Source organism: Pyrgilauda ruficollis, unplaced genomic scaffold (genome assembly GCF_017590135.1).
Source record: "Pyrgilauda ruficollis isolate IOZ18807 unplaced genomic scaffold, ASM1759013v1 scaffold3, whole genome shotgun sequence".
Classification (NCBI taxonomy): Eukaryota; Metazoa; Chordata; class Aves; order Passeriformes; family Passeridae; genus Pyrgilauda; species Pyrgilauda ruficollis.
This window is the reverse complement of record NW_024524377.1, coordinates 7,483,535-7,505,484: the sequence shown is the minus strand read 5'-3', so window position 1 is coordinate 7,505,484 and position 21,950 is coordinate 7,483,535. Positions and strand designations below refer to the sequence as shown.

The 21,950-nt window shown below is 43.4% G+C and overlaps 1 protein-coding gene across 1 annotated transcript; it reads right to left on the bottom strand.

The window, feature by feature from the left end:
- Positions 1–4,190: 4,190 nt before the first annotated feature.
- Positions 4,191–21,031, bottom strand: MUC13 (mucin 13, cell surface associated). The gene is made up of 12 exons (XM_041473295.1): positions 20,974–21,031; positions 17,687–17,749; positions 14,993–15,109; positions 13,981–14,087; positions 12,311–12,369; positions 10,804–10,955; positions 9,337–9,462; positions 8,078–8,192; positions 6,965–7,002; positions 6,318–6,405; positions 5,888–6,092; positions 4,191–5,011 (listed from the first exon to the last, which is right to left on the bottom strand). The coding sequence occupies exons 1-12, from the start codon at positions 21,029–21,031 to the stop codon at positions 4,961–4,963; spliced, it is 1,179 nt and encodes a 392-aa protein (XP_041329229.1). The 3' UTR covers positions 4,191–4,960.
- Positions 21,032–21,950: the final 919 nt, after the last annotated feature.

Here is a 21,950-nt window from a genome sequence, read left to right as displayed (position 1 = left end):
ATGCACCACTGGGATGTGCTGCTCCCGTGGGTCCCCGGGATCAGCGCCTGGTCCCAGTCACTTTAACAACCACTTTTTCTGTTTGACCTCATCCCTTCTCTTACCTCACTTGCTTTGCCTTTGCTCCTGTTACCTCTTTACTCTGTGGCCCTTCTCCTTCCAATTGCTCCAGCTCTTCCAGCTGATCCCACTGCCGTCTGGCAGAAATGGGGAACTCCCGAACAGCTTCAGCTCTGAAAGCAGACACAAAATTATCACTGACTTTCTCTGCTACATCATCATCCCCCATCTGCTCCGTATCCACCCTTGTAGTCAGCATTCCCACTGATTTCCTAGCTGCCTTTGTGGCTTTGGTATATTTAAAGAGCCTTTATCAGCAGCTAGAGCATCCTTGGCAAAGCAATTTACAGATCTTATTTTTAGCCCTGTTTCTTTCTTGTTTAATTGTGACCTGACATGTTTTATGGCTTTCTTTGTTCTTAGACCACTTTGGGCTTTTAGTGTTGGGTTTGGGGCATTTTTTTGACAAGTTGCTATAAAAATCACTCTTTTCAGCCCATACCCCAAAACCTGGAAAAGGTCAATTTAATGCCTCTGGGAACCCTTAGTAAGCAAAGCTGCTCCATCTTCCCCCACCACCAACACAAGACATGTGGCATTGAAACAGAGAGCATTGCTGGGCTAAAACTAAAAGGCTGAAGGATGGGAAATTTGGATAAAATAGCAACTGATGACTTTGCAGTCACCAAACTTGACAAATGAAGAGTGTCAGAGGAGGCAGGGCTAGGCTGGCCTTGATGTAGATTGTGGGTTATTGAACCACAAATTACCAGCAGGATCCTCTGTCTCTGAGTTGTACCAAGGTCCAGTCACCTTCCTGAGCCTGGGGTGAAGTTAAGGTGGTCTCCCCTAAACCAGGAACAGTCATGTTCACCAGGACACCTGCCTGAATCCCTTCAACCCTCACCTGAGTTTCCCCAGACACTCTCCACAGCAGGAGTTTCTGTTGGGAAGCCAAGGAGATGAAAACCTCTTGCCAGAGGAGAGGCTCATTTTCCCTTAGCCCTGTCCCTCCTGTTGGAAGGAGTGCTGTCATTCACCTTTAAAACAGCCAGCCATCAAACTCAAGGTACACAAGAAGTGAAAAGCCAAGCCCCTTGGTCTGCAGTGGCATCTTGCCTTCATTGCTCACTTTTGCTTGTTTATGCCTCCAGCTTGGCACATTGCATGCAGGACCTGCACTAAACAGTCTCCTAGAGGAAACAAGGGGTGCCTTCCTCCAACAGGCAACCAGAAAAAATGCAAAGTGCTTCCTGCTTTCAGGCCTGAAAGGTGCTGCTTTCACCTGCAAGTCTGGATGCTGGGCTTTGCTGGGGAATGTGTGGATGCAGAGGTTTAGCTCTCAGTTTTGAGGCTGCTTTCAGGTGTAAGCAGTGCTAACAGCAGCAGGCCTGATCCCCCCACCCGTTCTTACCCTGCCATCCTGAGCTGCAGCTCCTCTAAGGAGCTGCCCAGACCCAGGTTCTTACCCCACTGCCATCCACAGCACCTCCCCTCCCACCCCACATTGCTTGAATATGCTTGGGTATATCTAAATAAATGTAGACTGGCATATGACTGAAGCTATCCCAATATTCCCAAGCAAGTATGTGTTACAACCAGGCAAACCTCTCTCCCAGCTCCTTTAGCACACCCTATGCAGACAATGCCAAGCAATTACACTCTCCAGAGTGACTTTTGGTCTGGGATAAAAGTTGGTGGCAGATTTGAGTGGCAGCCTCTTCCCACCTCCTCTGCAGGTCATGTGCCAGCAGGACACTCTGCTTCTCAAGGACACACTGCACCTCAAGGGAGAAAATGGATGGGAGAACCCAGGATGCAAAATGAGTTGTGGCAGAGCCCTGGAGCCTCTCAGCCTGCCTGCAGGCATGTCCACACTCACACTGACAGTGAGGACCCAACTCAGCTCCTTTCCTATACCTGGATTTTGAAGGATGTGCAGCTGAAACAAAGCATGAGTCAAGAGGCAGCAGTCATAAAACTCAAAAAAGAGCTGTTTTCCGTGATGACATTTCCCAGAATAATCACACATTGCTAATAGACAAACAGAAGTGAAATATCTGGGAGTTTGCCCTTTCGGTACAGAATTCCAGTCCAGATAAAAGAACTGTAACAGCCTTTGAAATGCTAAAAAGGAGCAGGCTCACAGTGGTATCTGATTGCCCCTCCCCAGCACAGGCTAAATGAGAACGGGTAGCAGTTGCAGAAATTAGCTTTGAATTAGAGCAATGAAAATTCCTCTGCAGTGAAATGATGCAAACACCTGCCTGTTTTTGCTGTTTTTATTACCTGTGATAGCACATGTCGGGATATCACACCCTCAATAAAGTTTTACTGCATTAAAGTTTCTCGTTCAGCATTCAGCTGCATTTCCAAGCTCTGTCGCTTTGCAAAAGAATAGGAGATAACACTTAAAAACCTTTCCACATGCCTATGTAACAAGTTACTGTTACATGTATTTTATGCATGGAGCCAGGCAATTTACCTCAGTGAAAGACCACAATGACTATTCCAGTGGGATGTTACTGTTGATAAAGAAAAACCTTTTCATTCAGCTCCACGTAAGCCCAGGTTTCAGTCTGCCATACAAAGACTGGGAGGAGGAGGTATCCAAGCAAAAGTAGCCAGCTGAATGAAGCTGAGCTTTATGACTTTTGGCCAGTTTCTGCCTTTATCCCATCCATTTTCCAGGGTCTCACCACATGCAAACTTCCCCAGAGTGGAGTCTGCATGGGGTTAACAGAGTGCTACAGACAGCAGAACCTTTTCCTGCTGCTGAAAAGTCAGAGAAAAGGGGGAAAGAAAAGGTCTGAGCAGAAAGATTAGAGCCGGGAGCACCTCCTTCACCCAGGTTATTGTGGAGACAAACAGGGCTCAAAGAAAAAGAAGGGGGCAGCAGCAAGGGGTGGGGCACACATTGAATTGCTGGGGGAGGAAGCTGGTCCAGCTTGTAGGGCATTTCTAGCCAGAGGAAAAATGGGTCTCTCTGCCTCTTGTGATGAGTGTAACCACCATGCCTTGCTTTGCTCTTCACAGGACAGTACTCTCAAAGGAAAAGTCAAGAAATGAGACCAATTCCCTCCCCGTCCTCTGAGCAAGGTATCATGAGTAGTTAAATCCAGCTAGCCCTGCTCCCTTGGAGCCATGCTGAGCGTGCAGAGATGCACACAGATGGTGGGCTTGGCTGAGGCCACCAGAACCTGGTCTCCTACAGTCCCTGCCAATGGCAGACACTGTGGCAGCAGCAAAGGGGACAGGAGAGAACTGGAAGAAACAATGAAGCCTCAGGAAAACACCAGAGAGAAAATGGCACCTTTCCTCACCAGGCTGAGAAAGCAGGGTCTACCTCCTTTTGCTACAGAAGCCACATGAGAAGGATCAAGGACTATGCAGGTGCCAGCTTTCAATCACTTAACTAGCAAGTGGGAGCTGGTTTTGATCATGGAGAGACTGGGAACAAGCATCTGCATGGACATCCTGGTAATCTGCAGCCACACACAGTGTTCTCTCCCACTGACTCCCAAACTTGTCATTTAAGACCCTTCTTTTCATCTGGGCCAGTAACAGCTGCCATCAGACAGAGCAGCTTGTCCAGCATTATCGAAAGAGATCCAGCTGCACTAACTACACAGTTCCCACCAAAAGCAACCACTGAATATTTGTGCCAGTCTCACAACAATAAACATTTTAACTTCATTAATACTTAATAACATTTCTGAACTACTGAGTGAAGGCTGGGTGCTGATGTAACTAGTCTATGCACACTTATGTCTACACTATGCATAAATTTTAAAATAAAATAGTCTCTGGAGTTTTAAAAAACACTTAAATCACTGGCAGGAACATAAGAAAGCCTTGGTACTGAGAAAAAATAATGTTTAATAGGAAAAGTTAATCTGCGCATATAAAAACCAAAACACAAAATACAACAGAATTAAATGATTCTTTAAATGATTGTAATCTATAAATATATGTACATGTGTGTGCATATAAGTATTTTATATAAATATAATGTTAATGCCAGTCAACAGATAATGCACACTCAGTAAAATACAAATTCTTTTACAGACTGATTTATTGACTGTATGTAAGAAATTAAAAAAAAAAAAACCAACAACCCAAACACCAAGCTTATTATCATTCAAACATAAAGACTGCAGAAGAAAGAAAAATGCTAACACTTTCCACAGGAGCTAAAAATGTAAAATCAATGCAGTTTTGCAAGATGAAGAAGAATAGTGTTTGTTTGGAGATATTGTATCTTGCCATTGTATTGGGAAAGAAGGCTGTGGAAAAGGTCAGACAAGTGCCATTGTCTCTCACAAGCCCTGTCAGCAGAGATCTGAACAGAATGCTTTCAGATGGCAAATACTGGGGGATTGAGGAAGGTGAAAAAACCTGGATCTAATGTAGTAAAGTGAAACAGGTCAGATTTTCATGGAAAACAGTTTTCATTGGCCCAAAGCTGTAGTTCAAATTAAGTGAGCAGAAATCCAAGTGAAGCTCTGGGTACTGATGTTTTTCAGCATCACACATATTGCCGGGACCATCTTCCAGAAGAACTGAAAACCAGCAGGATTAAAATCCTGGCGTCTTGTGTACGTTCATTCTCTTGCCTCATTGCACTGGCCTCATTGAAGAAGCCTACTGTTTATTGGAGCACATTAGTTCTTTTAAAAGAAGTCCTCTTCTTCACCCTACTCCCTAACATTTTCCCCTTATTTCAAAGTTGATCTCTTTCAAGCAGGAATCTTCGTCTAGAAAATCTTGAGAGAATCTGGGGTTAAGGTCGTTGTTGTCTCTTCTGCTGAAGAAACTGCATTGGTGAGAGGCTGTGAAACTCTTTGCTCTTTTGTCCCAGTGTTGTGGTGGTTGTCCATCCTTCTGCTGCTCTGCTCACTCAATATCTGCTCTGCGTCCTAAAGCCCGTGGGCTCCCGTGATATTTCATACTACAGAGAATTTTCAGACAAGAAAAGAAGAGAAATAAGGACTCACAAAGATCATCAAGTCTAACATTTGCATGAATGGCCCATACAGGGTTTGATCCCACAACCTTGGTGTTATTACTGAGCTAATCTCAAGCCTCTGCTTCCTCTGTGGCTCCCTTGCAGAATTCAAGGATAAATCAGGCTTTTTTTTTTTTTGGAACATGCCTTTCACATAACGACACACCACTGCTGACCAGGCTCCCCTGGGCCACAGCAGTCCAAAAACTGTTCTATATTATTCATGGCTCTTCACACCTTTCCCCTCTGCAATGCTGCAGCAGCTGCAGATGCTCTTGCTGTGAACGAGGCAGCAGCAACCAGGGGGGAGGACACAATCCCCCGGGCATCAGTCCCAGCTTAAACTGACTGTGAATCTTGCATGAGGCTGCAGCTGGGAGATGCCACTGCAGCACCTGTTCACTCTACAGCAGCCCAAAAGAAGCTCAGCTGGTAGCAGCCTGTGATGCTTGCAGGCACACCTGTGCTGAGGGATGAATTTGGCCAGTGCAGACAAATATCCTATGACACAGCAGGCCACTGGGCAGCCAAGCCCTTGCTTTGACCCTTGCTTTTCACATATCCCGCCTGTGGCTCAAGGATGACTGCTGCGGCTTTAGAAAGGTCTTCATGAGTGCTGATCTCTGCATTGAGGAAAATTTCTGTGTTAAGATAACTTTCTTCAGCTGCAGCTACAGTTGTTTGGGTGCCTTTATACCACTTTGGCCTTTGAGACCAAGGGAGGATGTATAGAGGGGAGCTTAGGTTCCCAAAACGTCTGTAGCCCACAGTGCTACTGTTCAGGAATTCCATTCCCACAGGACTATGTGAAACACTTACCAAATCATCATAATCCCTCTCTGGAAAACGATCTCTATTTGTGGAACGCATCTCATAGGGGTTGTTGGGCTGATATCCTGGGTTTGCGTGGCCAGAAGTGGTCTGGACCCTGGGGAACATGCTTGGTCTGTCTTCAGAGGTGCTCATGTCAGAATACCCTGACTTCATCAGGCTCCTCTTCTCTGGATTTTGTTTGTGCTTTGCTCTTCAGAGAAGACGAAAGAACAAAGATTTTAAAAGACTGTTTAGTGTGCCTTACTTATTAAGTCCAACTTACTGATTTGTCCACTCCCACCTTATTTTGAATGCTCAGCCCCATTCTGAAGCATGCAACAGATTTTTATAGCATGTTTTCTTTTTAGCTAGTGCAAACTCTTATTTTGAACACACAGCAAAGCTGTTTCTATTCAACTGTAAGAAATACTCTTACCTGACTGAAATGACAGAGACTGCTATCACTAAACTCAGGATAATGGCTCCAAACACTGTGCCCACTATTATAAGGATGAGTTCACTATCTGAGGGGAGAAACAGCAAAAAAGAAATGTGTCAATTAATAACTCACAGTGAATATTGAAAAATGAGGGAAGGGAAGGGAAGGGAAGGGAAGGGAAGGGAAGGGGAAGGGGAAGGGGAGGGGTGAGGGAAGGGAAGGGATGTGATTTATTTTCAGGCTCCTGGTGCTTACAACATTTTGTGGACACAGAAGGATGCAAATTAAGGATCTGCATTAAAGACCATCTCTGATGGATGGCTGTTTTGACTCCAGCTCTAGGTCCTAATGCTGTGCACTGAATGGTTTTACACATAGTTATAGGTTTGAGAGGATTTAGGGGTTGTTTAAGCTAGTGTTGATGCTAAACTACATAGTTAGGTGTCAAATAGGCTCTTCCCATGCCCTAGGCACATAAGGCAACAGAGAAATTTCACTTTTTTTTCCCCCTAACTTAGTCCTTCTATAAATACAGAAGGGTGGCACTCCTAAAGGCTACCACATTTTTTTTAATCTCAGACAGATTAAGAATTACTAGGTATTTTTCAAGACCATAATTAAAAATCAGAGATTCTTATACTTACTGTCAGTGCATTCCTCCCCAGAGAAGCCCACTGAACAACTAGAGGAGAGAAAAAAGAAAAAGGGGAAAGAAAGAAAGAAAGGATGATTTTTAGGGCCCCATTTAATCCAAACCATTCTGTGATCACAAAACAATAGTATATTTCACTCCTTTATCAGCAATTTCTCCACAAAGTGTGTCCATTACATGTTTCCTCTTTAACCCTATCTTACTGTTAAATTCTTTACTTTCATTAAAGTGAAACAATCTGAGATTTTCAGAGTGATTTGTGATCTCGGCACTAAAAATTTCAGCTTCTCAGTCTGACAAATGTTAAAAGGACCTAATTTTTCTAAAGAACTAAACTGTGCACCTCTGAGGCACTCAGAATTGACATGCAATGTCTTTAACAAAAGCCTCAGTATAAGGTCTATAAGGACTGGCAACTCTATCTTCCTCCCATAGTAGTTTCTTATATTTAAAAGATATCGACTTTATGGTAAGAAATGTTCAATTTGCAGCAGTAATAACTACAAAAAGAGCTGAATTAACGGATATGGGGAGTGAGTCTCTGTTTATCCACCTGAGCAGAGCACAACCAGTCACTCACTTGGGCTCACCAGCAAACACCCTTGTTCTGTTCTGATCCTGAGCTGACAGAAATAATTTCAGAGAGAAAACCAAGCAGGAATTAAGGTCTGAAAGTTGTCGGGAAACAGTCCCCACTGATAGCAGTGCAAACATTCCAGGCACTGGAGGCACGTCCTGCTCTAATGCCTGTTGCTTACTAAACACTTCAGCAGAGCAGCTCCCATGGCTCAGCCCCACTGCCAGAGCAGTTTGTGTTTATGTGGTGAAGCACTTTATCCTCTTCACTGACTCATGGGTGACCTTGGCTCTCCTGCCTTTCCTCCGAGGAGTTATGAGTGCACACAAAAGACTAATGCCGAGGAGTGAAAACGCCACGACTTGTGACACCAGAGCTTGTGACACCCCCTGCTCCCCGCCTTGGGCACCTCTGTGATTCACGTAGCTGCAGCCTGTTCTTCTGGGCTGCAGCTGGCCCTGGGGTAGATGTTCTTCTCCCCTGCCTTCACCCACAACACAGGGACGCAATAAAAAGCTGAGTACTCACGCCACGCATTCTCCATCCTGCTTTGTAAAAAAGTTATTCATACATTTGCATGTTTGACTCTTTTCTTCTTGTATGCAGTACTTGTGTTTCTCTGCAGAGCAGGTTTTACTGCAAACTGTATTTTCAGGGAGAAAAAAATGAGTGAATTGCAGATAGAAGATCATTTTATTGCTCTGGAAACACACAACCACCCCTCTCCTGTGCTTTAAAGCATTCAAATGTATTTTTTAGGGCTGTACCCATGCAAAGCAAAAACTGAAATATAAAATCACAAAATTAGAAGTAAATAGGCTGTGTTCAAAACCATCCAACTTCATCAAAAAGGAAATCTGGCTAGGCTGCATCTTCCATAGGCAAGCAATGGCCTGAAGTTTGATCTCACAGCAGATGATTTGCCTGGCAAACTATATCAGTTTTAGTCAGGCATGAGACCACAAAGGCCTGCACTGGATCACATCTCACTGGGATTTATTTTAGCCAGCTTTCATAGCTTTATCGTGGATTTTTGAATTATTTTTTGTTTCTCTTAAAATCTTACATGTTAGACCTTTTGTACTTCTGCAGTGTGAAAATTTTAGTTTCCATAAGAAGAAAAGAAGTTACTTCGAAGAAAATTAGGTACATCACAGGGCTTTGGAGGGTAGCCAAAACATAAACAGAGCACTCACTAAAGGACTCCAAACAAAAAAGTAAATAAAACTAACAGTTTTATTACTAAACTAACAGTTTAGTACTAACAGTCCCCAAAAATGACAGAAAACATTCTTCTCACAAAAGTCTGTCTAAATCCAGGTAATGCAAACCTAGAATTAAGAACAAAGGACAGAGCCTTAACAGGCTATTGTAGTGCATCATGAGACTTTCAGTTCCACCAGCTTCCTTCAAGTAACTTGTAGAATTTATTCCCAAAATATGTTCTAGCAGAGAAGGCTGTGAGTATAGGATTCAATTTGTTCCATCCTTTACCTGTTTAGATTTCAGTTCTTACCAGAACTCTAACAGTGCATTTAAGGACTTGCCTACTCACTGCTTTCAGTGATTATTTTATCAAGTTTTAATATTTTATTCTACTGGAATAAAATTATAGATTTGTTCAAAGTGAAATATGAGGATATGTTTCTATGGCTTTCTTAACAGTATGCCCATTCCCTGATTTTCAGAAGGCAGCACATTTGCCCAGCACCTTTCTCAAAAAGGGACCAAGGCAGGGAATAAACAGATCAGCCTTTCAGGGATAGATAAAGCAGAGAGGTTCTTACCTGGACAAGAAAGATCATCCCCTTGTTTTTTTTCTAAATCAGGTTTGCATTTGCATTCTGGAAAATCTTTCCCTTCACACACTGTGGTTTTAGGATCACATCCATAAATATCACAATGTGCTGCCACTTTAAAAGAGAAACGGAGCAAAGTTGAATACTCTTTCATAGAAAGCAGTGCACTTGCCCAGTAAATCATAAAACAATTACTTCATAATTCCAAATAGAAAAGAATTATAAGTCCTCTTCTTGGGACATCAAGATTGCAGACGTTTGGACCAGCCCATTTTTCCTCCTAGCTCTTTAACAATTGAGGTCCTGTTTCCATCACATCTTCTGACCTTCTGTTTCTCAGCCTCCTATAATTATCTCCAAACCTTCCTGGCTCCAGCCCACGAAAAGGGACATTCTTCCCATAAGTTCATATTCTGAAAACTAACTTTCTGACTCACCTTATAAAATAAAATTAAAAAAAAAAAAAAACCCCAAAAAAACCAACCAAAAAAAAAAAAAAACCAACAAAAAAACCCCAACAACACTACAGAGAAAAACCATGACTATTCTACTATTTTTTTTCCACAACTGAGCTGTGAGACCCAGATCCCATACAGTTCTAGAGAGATATAAATGTTTCTGGGCATGCAGCTCATTTCATGAGCAGCACTAGTATCCTGTTTGCCCAGTGTGAAGCTCTTTAGATCCATGTCCTTGTGGTGGGAATGGTTTAAAGGCCTCAGTGCATGGCATGCTGTAGAGGGATGTGACTGCACTGGTGCCTTGGGAGCTCTCAGTGGTTTTCTATTTCCTTCTCACAGCTGAGGATACAGTCACCTTCAGACAACAAACTCAGGCTTTAAGCCATGAAACAGACTCTTCATTATTAGCTATGCCTTTTTAAAAAGCTGATTTCAAAATAGGAACTTATATTAAAAAGAAAATAGAAAAAGCATCCTTATTTTAATTAGGAACTCATTCTCCCAGTATTACACCTTTAATAATGCAAGAATTTACTGGGTTAAATCAACAAATCCCTCAGCTCAGTAGCTAATAAGTGAGGCCTCATTTCAATTATCATGGCTTATTATGGGAGAAGTCTAAAGAGAGTTTAATCCTATTTTGCCAGTAAAATACTGGCTTATTCTCAGAAGCATAATATATATCTGTATATTTTTATCCTGATTTTTCCCACTTCTTAACACTCAGCAGGTTAGAACCACCATGCCATTGCTTACCAGGGAAAAATATTTTCCTTTTCTTCTTTACACAGGGAGTAGGAAACTTTAATAAAACAAAAGAGCCTGGCACTGAATTGTTGGCTCTTCAAAATTACCAAAGATTGAACATTCAGCTCCTTAAAATCAACAAGGCTTATGATTTGATGGGCTCCTATGCTCACAGAAATCTTCCAAATAGGTTTTAAGAAGTTCTGTTTCTGCTGATTAATTGCTTCCCTAGCAAGGAGTTACATACCCTTATAAGAATTGACTAAGGACCCGTCATTCCCGATTGCCTCTTCTATTGCAGCGCTAACTGCGGCCTCAGTTGCATTGGAGCTTTCCCTGAACAGGTTTGTCACTGCTACATTCAGTCCTGGAACAGAATTTCTGCTTTCACTTGGATGTCTGAAAAGGACAGATAATACCATTTTAAAGTTTCACATAATCTATATGGATAGCAAGCTAGGTGCAAAGATGAGAGAAAGTTTCTGCCAAAATCTCCCTCTCTTGCCCAGCTTCTTTCTTCCCATAAAGTAGGTAGTTGTCAAGAGACCTGAAAATGAGTGTAAGTCTTGCTCAGGAATACATTAAGAGCCATCTTTCCAGTAGGTCCAGGTGTAAATAGGTAGCTGCTGGATTTAATGATAAAAGCACTGCTCCTTTGTGTGCTTTTGATACGCAACTGGCATTTTCTAGCTGGGTTAACCTCAAACCAGCTGCATGTGGAGAATCTCATCTCTTAGACCCTAACTTTCACATGCTTCCATCAGCCTGTGGTGTTATCCAGGCATGATGTGGAGAACCCACCCTGAAGGGTGGTGAGGATAATTCAGGGTGTGACTTGAATGAATGCAGAAGGGTCTGTTTGCCATGCAGAGGCATCTGTGCAAGACACACACTATCTGGGTAGGGCTCAGCTCACAGCAACCTCCCTGGTGTGAGGTGGAGAGCAGCAGTGACTTCCCTGGTCTTCAGCTAAACCTCCTGCTGCCAGGATATGCACACAAATATCCTTAACTGGCAGACTGCTCAGTTCCTTGAGGTGTTACTGTGCCCCACGTCACAACTGCTCTGCTGGAACTCTGCTAGAACAATTTTCTGCTTAACTGCTTAATCCCTGGGGTGCCCTGAAAGGGCTGACACTGTGTGCTAGCATGCCAGATTTTGCTTTATAGGGGTTAGGAAACAGAGAAGCTGGCAGAGCTCTGGGGACAGTAACCTGTAACAGATGGGGATAGGAAACAAGAGACATCTCCCAGGGTCTGCCTAGACCAGCAAAAGACCTATGCCCACAGCTACGCCACAACCCATTCAGTAGCATCTTTGCCCAACCTGCCATCAGGAGACACCAACAAATGCACAATACAAAATGCATTTGCTATGCCTTCTGTAACGAGGGTTTTTAAATTAAACTGGGACTCCAAGCTGGGTGGCACTCCCAACAGGCACAGGAACTCAGAGTTAACTGTTAGAATTTCAGACATATCAGATATCACAGGGACTGCTAGCTACAGCACAGGGCTGCATCCTACATGGTGCTAGAAGCAGGACATACAGTGTGGAGCTGCCTCAGCCTGCCCATTTCACAGAATGGGCAGAAATACTGGGGTAAAAATGAGGCCAGCATCCCTCCTTTATGGGGAAGCATTCTGAGCTGAACTCATCCCAAATCTTTATTGAATGGAGAACTTCAGGGAAAACAGATTAAAATGAGGTACGTGGAAGCATGTACTGTGCAAAAAACAAACCAGCAAACTTACTGAATTTTCACGATGACAGTTTCTTCATAGCCTGTTAGATTTTTGAAGGCCTCCTTAAACTATAAAAGAGAAAGAAATTGGAGTTCAAGGCAAGCAGAAACATAGACCAAAATCACATGAACCACTGAGGCTTCAGTAAAGTTTTTATGCAGAATGTGCTACTACAGGCACAAATAAAGGAAGGTGATGTGTCAAATCCACCAGGCAAGGTATTGCAGAAGAGGAACAGTGGGGTGCTGCTGTAGAATATGGATGGGAGGGCAGTGGAGGGAGGGAGAATGAATGTCAGGCTGGGTTAACTGGCTGATAGCTACAGACACCTCTTTGCAAACTCTTTGCTTAGGAGGGTGTCTCCACAGCACCAATCTGTGTACAGGTAGGGGGAAGAGGGAGAAGTTATCTCCTCAGAGATGGCACGTGTCCCTGAGAGGCAGTGAAGTGGGATCATCAGGGTGGGAAGACGCACTGATGAAAGTGCTTCTTGATTGAAGAAATGATTCTTGTGGGAAGAAGCACTGATGAAAGCATTGGGAGCTCAACAGGATCAGAAGAAAAGTCACTGCTCTCCCTCATCCCATAAGAAGCAGGGAATAACCCATGGAGGCAGCTGCCTTCAAATGCCACAAAAGCAGGAGGCGCCATGAGAAGAGGATGTCTAATTCAACTGAAATAAAATATTAACTCTCTCTCTGTCTTTGTAATAAAATTCAAATTACTTTCTTTGCTATTTTCACTTTTGCATTCTATTATGTATTTATTTTAGTCCTACATGTGATGCTCTTCTGTAGATATATCATGAAAAAAATGGTGGACAAAAAAAATTTTTTTAACATTCTGGAGTAACAACTTTTGGTCACTTTCTGAGATAACATTCCTAGTAAGCCATATAATAATACGCAGAAATTGATAACCCTCTTTGATCATTCCTGATTAACATAGTGAATATTTTTTAATCAGATATCTGGTAGAGTTGCATATATATTCTTCCTTATTGCCAGAAAGAGAAATAAGCAAATCCACTTGTTTCAACATGGCAGTATAAATTAAACTGATCATCTTATTTCTCCAGGAAATCTGTTACCAGATTTTATGTATAATCATAGAATTATAAAAAGTGTTCAGTATCCATTTCACTAATAACATTAAAACACTAATACTGGCAGACTTATGGATTTGGTATGTAGACACAGCTGGACAGCCATTTGGAAAAGTTTGTGCTGCATGGAACCAATAATTTTCTTTTAAAAAAATTAAAGTTGTTCATTTTTACTAATACTACTGAGTATTATTGAGTCTTCAGCAAACAGTGGAGATCAGAAACTCAATAGGCTGGAAGACTTCACTCAGCCTCATTGCTTCTGGAGAGGGAATGGTGAAAGATGCAGAGAAATTTATGTGAGAACTCCCCAGAATAGAAGTGGTACTAAAAATGCAGATATTCAGGATTCCCTTCACTTCAGCAAGAGCCATGCATGTGCTCATCTGAGGGCAAAGTTCAAGTCTTTTATAAATAGGTCTAAACTAATGTGCAGCATTCTTTGAAAGAAGTAGATCTCTTGTAGAGAGAAACTTTTCTAGGCCCCACATTAAAGAGAGTGTCCTCTCTGTCTGCATGACATCCAGTATAGCTTTAAATATATGGGGGGGGGGGAAAACCCATTGTCACTCACAAATGCTGATAAATTTTTGGACAGTTCTTGATACTCTGTGGAATTTACAAATTGAAGATTTTCACTGTAAGGTGCATTCACTGCAATAGTGGCTGGGAATATTTGCCCTGGAATGAGAACAGAGAGTGTAAATTAGAAAGCATTCAAGAAAGCCCAGTTTCACCTTAGAGTTCTCCAGCTTTTAGGGAGGGGGAAATAATGCAGAAAACAAATCAGTTGTATTTTTCATATACAGGAGGGATCAGTAGAGGACAAATCAATTCAGTCACACTGGGGGATGTACTTTGGCTGCCAGGGAAGAAGACAGGAGCCTGGGCCCAACCAATCTGTCCTGATTGTGAAACTGAGTAACATTAAACTGTCAGCATGGCCTGAAGCTACAAGACTTTTTTCAAGGTGTTACAGAATTTAGTGAGAAAAAATGTATACTGAGTACTCCAAATTTGCAGCTATTAAGCAGTTAATGTGGTTCACTGTGGTTTACAGAGAAAGTAATTCAGAATCAACCTGCTTCTTAAGCTTCACAAGTAAATTTGAGAATCCTGCCTGCTGATCCTCAAATAAGAAGCCCTATTTTCTCACATTCTTGGCCTTCGGAAGCATTTCAGAGATCCATTTCCACAGGACTCTGATGAGTGTTTAGCAATAGGGAAAATCAATCTTGTTGTTCACAGGTCTTCGTAAGTCTGGTCGTTTTTAAATCATTGCCATTAATATCAATGTCAGGTTTACACTTGCATTTTTTTCCTGCTTTTCACTATTTTAATCTCCTACACTCCTGACAGAGAATTCGCCTTCTTTTCCTAGAACATTAACCTCCTTGGCTGTCCCTGTTTTGCGAGATTGCAATCTAGGTCATTGTAGGAGTGGCTGCCTGCAAAGCAAGAAACCACTCAGCAGTCACTTTCCCAGACTGACTGTGTTTTCAATTATAACATGACAACAAGCTATATGGTAAGCAAAATTCACCTGAGCAGGTAACCAAAAGCATTGATGACCTTCTGCAACTCACCTTTTTCACAAGTCTTATTGCTGTAGTAGTATCCATATTTGCACACACAGGTATAATTGCTTTGTAAGGAAATACAGGTAGCTGCTGTTCCACAAGGATCTCCACGGCAGAAGTCCACTAAGATGAAAGACATTGACATTAGGATTTCTGTGAATTTCTGCAATAGCCAGCTCATGTATAAAGTCATTCATATATTGAATAGTTCATAGATAGTTCTGCTAAGGGAAGCTACCAGGTATCTTTTAGAGAGTATAGATGCAATTGCAGAGCATACAGCTGTATATCTTGCTTGTTTATGGTATAGTAACTGTTTTCCCTATACAATCCAGCAGGATATCACAGTGAGGACACAGAGTATGGCTGAAATTCATTATCTGTCATTCACAGTTCAACTTTACTTAATACAACTAAAAGCAAATCAAAGAAAGAAGGTATATCAAGGCTTGCCAAAACCAGTGACTGTTAGAAAAAGACAGACTGCAATAGCCTGTGTGTCTTTAATACTGCTTTGGCACATACTTGCCTTATTATGACAGTGTCATAGCACAGTCCTTAACTGCAGACACATTAACAAGGATTCCAAAGTGAATAATAGTGCATTTTCTCAGAGTAATTATATATATTCTGTAAGGGTTTAGAGTATGTATTTTATATCTATACATAATTTAAGTGGTTAATAAGTAATTAAAATTTATATTTCTATGCATCATGTATATATAGGATGGCAATTACAGTTCCCTTTCAAAATATCAAATTCTGTTTTTCACCCTGCCTTGTTTTTTACACTTCACTCCATAAGTACAGTCTCATAGATGAAAGATTTTCTGTGAAATGAGGAAAAAAATAGGAATTCTCATTCATACCCCACAAAAAAAAAAAAAAAAAGAAAAAAAAAACACTCAAGGAATTTTCATTTCCAATAAGATTCATCTCCAAATATTTTTTCCAGAGAATCTAGAGAAGCAATTTTTTTTTCTCCTGGTGAAAAAGACCCCAAGCACAAGGCTACAACAATTGTGAACTCTTCCAAGCACATTCCACTTGCAGCTAGGGCCCTTGGGGAAGAGTGGCAGGGATATACAGCATTAAATGAGGATACTTTGCCACAATGGAAGGCTCTACTTGGATCCAAAACGGTGGGGTATGGAGAGATCAGGACAGACACATGCCCTGTCCCCCAGAAATAGTTCCTGGCCCCAGCCCCACGCCAGGGTGTGCCCCAGATCCCTCCCTGCCCATGCTCCAGCAGTCTCAGGAACAACTCCCTGCAGGGCCAGGTCAGAGGCTGGCCTGGGCACCTCTTTGCATGGATCCTCTTGTATCCCTGGCTGATGAAGGAGGCAAAGGCACCTAGCACAAAAAAAGCAGCCTCCTCCAGTCTTCCCCAACACATTCTCCTTGCAGCAAAGGCCAGCAGGAAAAGAGGGAAGAGTGGAGCATATTCATGGGCACCATCTGCTCAGCTTAGTCTCTTCTCAAAGAGGAAGGTGGGAAACCCAGGCAAGGGAACTCCTTCTTGTCTGAGGGGGCTACAGAGCTCCCTGGACTTGGTTACTCCAAGCTGGCCCTACAAAATGCTGCCTCAGCATTTTTGCTCCTTACCTGCAGGTGCTGAGGTTGGCTCAGTAGCTGTTCCATTATCAGTAGTGTTTCCTGAAGAAGGGAAGAGAATAGACATGCAGTGCCTTGCATTGTCAGTTCAAAAAGCCTTGGGCAATTCGGTGTTCTTTCTCTCACAGCCCTTCTCTCACACCCTGCTCTTGGACTCCTCCTTACCAGTAGCAGGTCTGTACCCTCCCTGCCTTTTCCTCCAGGTGACCAAAGCTGAGTTGTAGGCTCCCTGCAGCAGCACTGGCTCTGAGGCATCCCATGCACGAGCACACAGCTGCTGCACTCAGCGCTGCTGGGGCACCCTTTAAAACTCCATCTATACTCTTCCAGAGCAGTGGAAGGATGCCTGCCTTTGCAGTCACACTCACTCCTGTCTGTAACAGATTCCTGTGGACATTGACAGCAGCCTATTTCTATTCCCGGAATTCTTCTTCTGCTACATCCTCATCAGCAGCATCCAGACCCATCAGACTGGGCACAGCCTGCACCTCTCCACTCCCCCATGGTGGCCTTTAGCACAGGCTCATGTGGGTGGAAGCCAGAGGCACAAAGTCTTTCCCAGTGCTGGCGCATGGTGATGGGGAGGTGACATGATGGCAGAAAGGATGTGCTCACGCAAGGGCACCATGGAGGAAGAGCGGAGGGATTGAGTGGCTGCCCCTCCTCAGGGTGATCCCAGCAGGAGCTTTGACCCTTCTGCTTGGGTCTCCCCAGCATCAAGCTGGGAGTGCAGGACGACAGGCACAGTCTGCTCCATGCACCCCAGCCATGGTCCCTGGCCTCTCCCTGATGGGAGGTGCCCCAGATCCCTCCCTGCCCATGCTCCAGCAGCCTCAGGAACAACTCCCTGCAGGGCCAGGTCAGAGGCTGGCCTGGGCACCTCTTTGCATGGATCCTCTTGTATCCCTGGCTGATGAAGGAGGCAAAGGCACCTAGCACAAAAAAAGCAGCCTCCTCCAGTCTTCCCCAACACATTCTCCTTGCAGCAAAGGCCAGCAGGAAAAGAGGGAAGAGTGGAGCATATTCATGGGCACCATCTGCTCAGCTTAGTCTCTTCTCAAAGAGGAAGGCTTTTCTCCTTACCTGAAGGTTCGGTGATTGGTGTCTCTGTTGGGTCAGGACCTGATTCATTTTCACTACCGTATTCTGAAGAAGGGAAGAGAAGAGACATGGCAGCATGGCCTAGCATTGTCTGTTCAAAAAGCCTTGGGCAATTTGGTGTGGTAGGACAAGTGCTGAGCAGGGAAGTGTTGTGGATCATTGTGGGGGTGAGCAGTCAAAGCCCTGAGCACCCTTGCCCAGCCTCTTGGCTCTCCCTGGCTCAGATGCCTGTGTCACCGAATGTGTCCATGACCCCTTGTCCCCCAAGGGCAGCACTTGAACACAAGGCCCTCTCACACACTGTAGTGTCCCCTGCTTTGTGGATACGGCTGTGTCGGCCAAAGCTGTCAGTTCCAGTGGCAATCAGCCTCATTCACAGGTCCCTGAAGGATCTGGCCCAGGTTTCCCCTGGGCATCTCTACAGGGATCCCCTTCTATCCAGGTCTGATGCAGGACATAAAGGTGCCAAGCACAAAAACAGCCGCCTCCTCAACTCTTCCCCCATGCTTCCTCCTTGCAGCAAAGAGCAGCAGGGAAAGACGGACTTGTGGAGGGTATTCACAGCCTTGATCTGGGCACACCTGTCTTCCCTGGGAGAGGAATTCAGGGACACCTCTGTGGGGGCTGCAGAGCTCCCTGGGACTGTTCCCAGAAGGGGCTGCCTGAGGGCTCTGCTCCTTACCTGCAGGTATTGAGCTTGGTGCCACTGTTGTGCCAGCAGATGTTTCAGCAGGGGCTTCTGGTGGAGGGAAAAGAAAAGAGATGGCAGCACTAGGGAACTCTTTGCACACAGGACAGTTGAAAGCTGGAGAGACCTGTGTGTGTTGCTGAGCAGCCACACCTCTGGGCAGCCTTACCCCGCCTTTTGTCAGCCCCAGGCCTCGTGCTGTGCTGTACAGATTCCTGTGGACATTTCTATTCCAGGAATTCTTCTTCTGCCACAGCATCATCTTGAATATTAAGACCTTCTCTCCCTGGACTACACTCTGTGTATTTCTGATAGTATACATTATTTTTCCTCTTTCTATTTCTTCTCTGTCATAATTATTTCTGAATAAAGGGAACCCTGCGTGATACCAGCCAATTATTGAAAATACTTCCTCAAACTTTGGTTTCAGCCTTTGTTATTGCTTTCTTTCAAAATATTCTAGTTATTGTTTTTCAGTTGTTGGGTTTTGCTTTATTTAACCTGTGTCATTCTCAACTCTTGATAAAAAGAATGAGTTCAGGTTTGAGGGGTTTGTTTTGTTTTTCTTAGATGTAAGAAGAACAAATAAGAAACCAACCTTGCTGATAAATGTGTGATACTGACAAATGGCCAGTTTGCATCATGTAATCTAACTTTAATCTGAATTAGTTAATTCTTATTAACTCTTATTAATTAATCATTAATTTACAAGTTAAGAATAAACTTATTTACTTTGTGTGAATGCTGCTGCAAGCATAATTTTATCTAAAGCATTAAAAGCACATAGCTGAAAGACTTATGTATTTGTAGAGAAAATCCATGTCCCAATGTCTGTTGCACATCTCAGCAGACATTTGAAAATAGACCCCACTATTCTAGAGCTTTAGAAGTCTTTGAAAATCCAAAGTGAGGAAAATCTTCTACACTTTTTTTTTTCTGATTGACAATGTATCTCACATAGAAAAGGCACATGCAAAAAACAGGTAATCCATTAGCCTCCTCTAGGTGAAGGGGAACACAAGAAATTGTGGCAGCTCCCTGCCAGGCCTTTTGTCTCCACTGGTCATTGAGTTCTATAAACAGCATTATTTGTTCCCCAGTTAGTATAAATGAGTATTTTTCCTATAACCATGGTAATATGAATCTCTGCTGGCCAAGGCAATGGATGTTGGAACAGCAAACTGTTACAGAGCTAGCTTTTTTTACAACTGCTGGAGCTGGGAGGCTCTGGCTAACCATCGTCCAGGAGTACCTTTGGACTCAGGAAGAACAGCATCCACGGTGCCAGCAGAGTGCAAGAGCTGCAATTGAACCTTATGGATGGGCTTGACAAAGGTAAGCTGAGCAAAGGTGGCTAATTTATGGCTCTGTGTGCCTAGATCTAACCTTCTATGTATGGAAACAGGATGTGTTAATGGGCTTGGGCATTACCACTGTGATAAAGAAATGGATGTTACCACCAAGGATATACAATAGCAGAGACATCTGGCTGCTGAGCAGGGCAGGGCCTTTGCCAGTACTATTCAAATGGACACATCCTGCAAAGCTTTTACAATGTTTGCTTAGAATGAGAAAGGTTTCTGGGCAGATCTATCCTATGCAAAGTCAGATCAAGTGAAAAATGGGTATTGCTTTCAGTAAGTCTTGGCACAAGAATTTGCACACCTTGCTATTACCTACAAGCCTCCAACCAGGAAACCAACCAACAGACAATCTTGAAGACTTCTATGTTTATGATTTACAGCTGAATATTGGTCTGTAGCGCACTGTGGATTTTGCTGGAAATACATCTTTCATTCACAGTAGTCAACAGAGACCCATAACCCACAACTGTCTGCCACCAGTTGCAAGCTTAAGAGGTCTTAATTCGGCTGATAACTCTGCAATTGTATCTTTGTGTAGCTAGGAGTTCCTGTCCTCTCACAGCTTCAAGCTGCTACAAAACTCTTCACAGAGATGCTTTACTTCTGCTAATGTCTTCACCCCTTCATACCTCTCACTGAGTATCAGGAAAAGGCAAGTTTAGCTGTAGGCTCCAGCCCACAACTACCAACTTTGGCACAACAGCAGAAAATGTACTAAGTGGCTTAAGGAATGACACCTTTAGTTTGAACAGACTATGGTGCAATCCTCTTGAAAGCTGGTGATGATGTTTCCATTAATTTATTTCAAAAGGAAAGAACAAAAGCTCAGTGAGCCGGCTCAGAGGGAGCTGCTTTCCAGACTGGTTGGTTAAGGAGCCTCTGGCCAAAAGGGTACTGGGGTGGAACAGTTGCACCTTTTGTTATGACTGTAACAGAGCTTGAATTACCTGGGTTTAGTATGAAAGTCCTGAAAACTGCTCTTGGAATAGGCTGAATTAGGTTAATCATAAGCACCAGTGATTTTCCATTGTTCTGCGAACAAGGAAAGCCGTCGGCTTACAGTGACATCTTTCATCATTAATTAATCAAAATCTAGACACGCTGAATTGTGTATCACAACTGGCTTCTCAACAGCTGCTGAAAGTACTAGAAAATCCATTCACTGCCACACAATAGCTGCCTTGATAAATCACAAAACAGAAGATAGTGGTTCTTACCTTTCAGAAGGCTCAGCACCAGGCCGAGCCACACAGCGAAGAGCACAGAGCGTCTCATTGCCACTTCTGCTGCTGCTGCCACTTGCTGCTAAGCCTAAGAGAAAGTGCCTTTCTCTTCTGGCGTCAGCTCATTTAAGGTCCCAGGCACAGGTAAAGAGCTCAGCCCTGAGCTGACGTCATGGTGGCAAGTGGCAAATGATAAATTCAAGCGGTGTTTTTCTTCCTCCTCAGGCTGGGAGGAGATTTCTGGACCTGCAGCGTTCTTCCTTTAAGTCATAAATACTTGAGATCTGTTGACACAAGGAAGTTACTGCTAAATAAGCTGACATGGGAACTGACAGTGCACCAGCTATCCCCTGCCAGCTTTCCATACCAACACCTTCCACGCAAATTAAATGAAGAGTGCAGTATAATCTGTTCTTAAAGTGGAAGAGGTGACCCTACCCCAAGGCACGCTAATTATGCACTTGGAAAAGAGTACCTAGGATCCACATGCTCACTTCCCTTGCAATAAATTACCAGTACAGACGAGCTTCATTCCTCAAACTCCAATTATTTTTTTTCCTATAAGCAAAATCTTATGCTAAAGCACTTCTTACTGCTTAACAAGGTAAAAAGAAACAGAAAGCACCTTTGACATCAAAGAAACAGGTCTGACATTGGCCCTTCTGGCAGTGATCATGGCTGTTTTGTTTGCTGCCCTCTTATGTGTGTTGCAGGCTCACTAAAGTGGTGAGCGAAAAGGAGGAGCAGGCAGGACAGCCAGCAGGTGTTTTTGTCTTTATCTGAGTGGCAGCCTTCCTTTCTTGAGAGAAAGCGTACTCCTGCCAGAGAGACATTTGTAACCAGGGGATGTCAGGCTGGAGCAGAAAGCCTGCAGTAGGTCTAGAAATGACAAAAAGCCCAGAAAGGCGTTAAGCAGGTAACCCTGCTGCGATGCATGGAAAATAGGTTGGAGACTGAGACTTTTTAACATT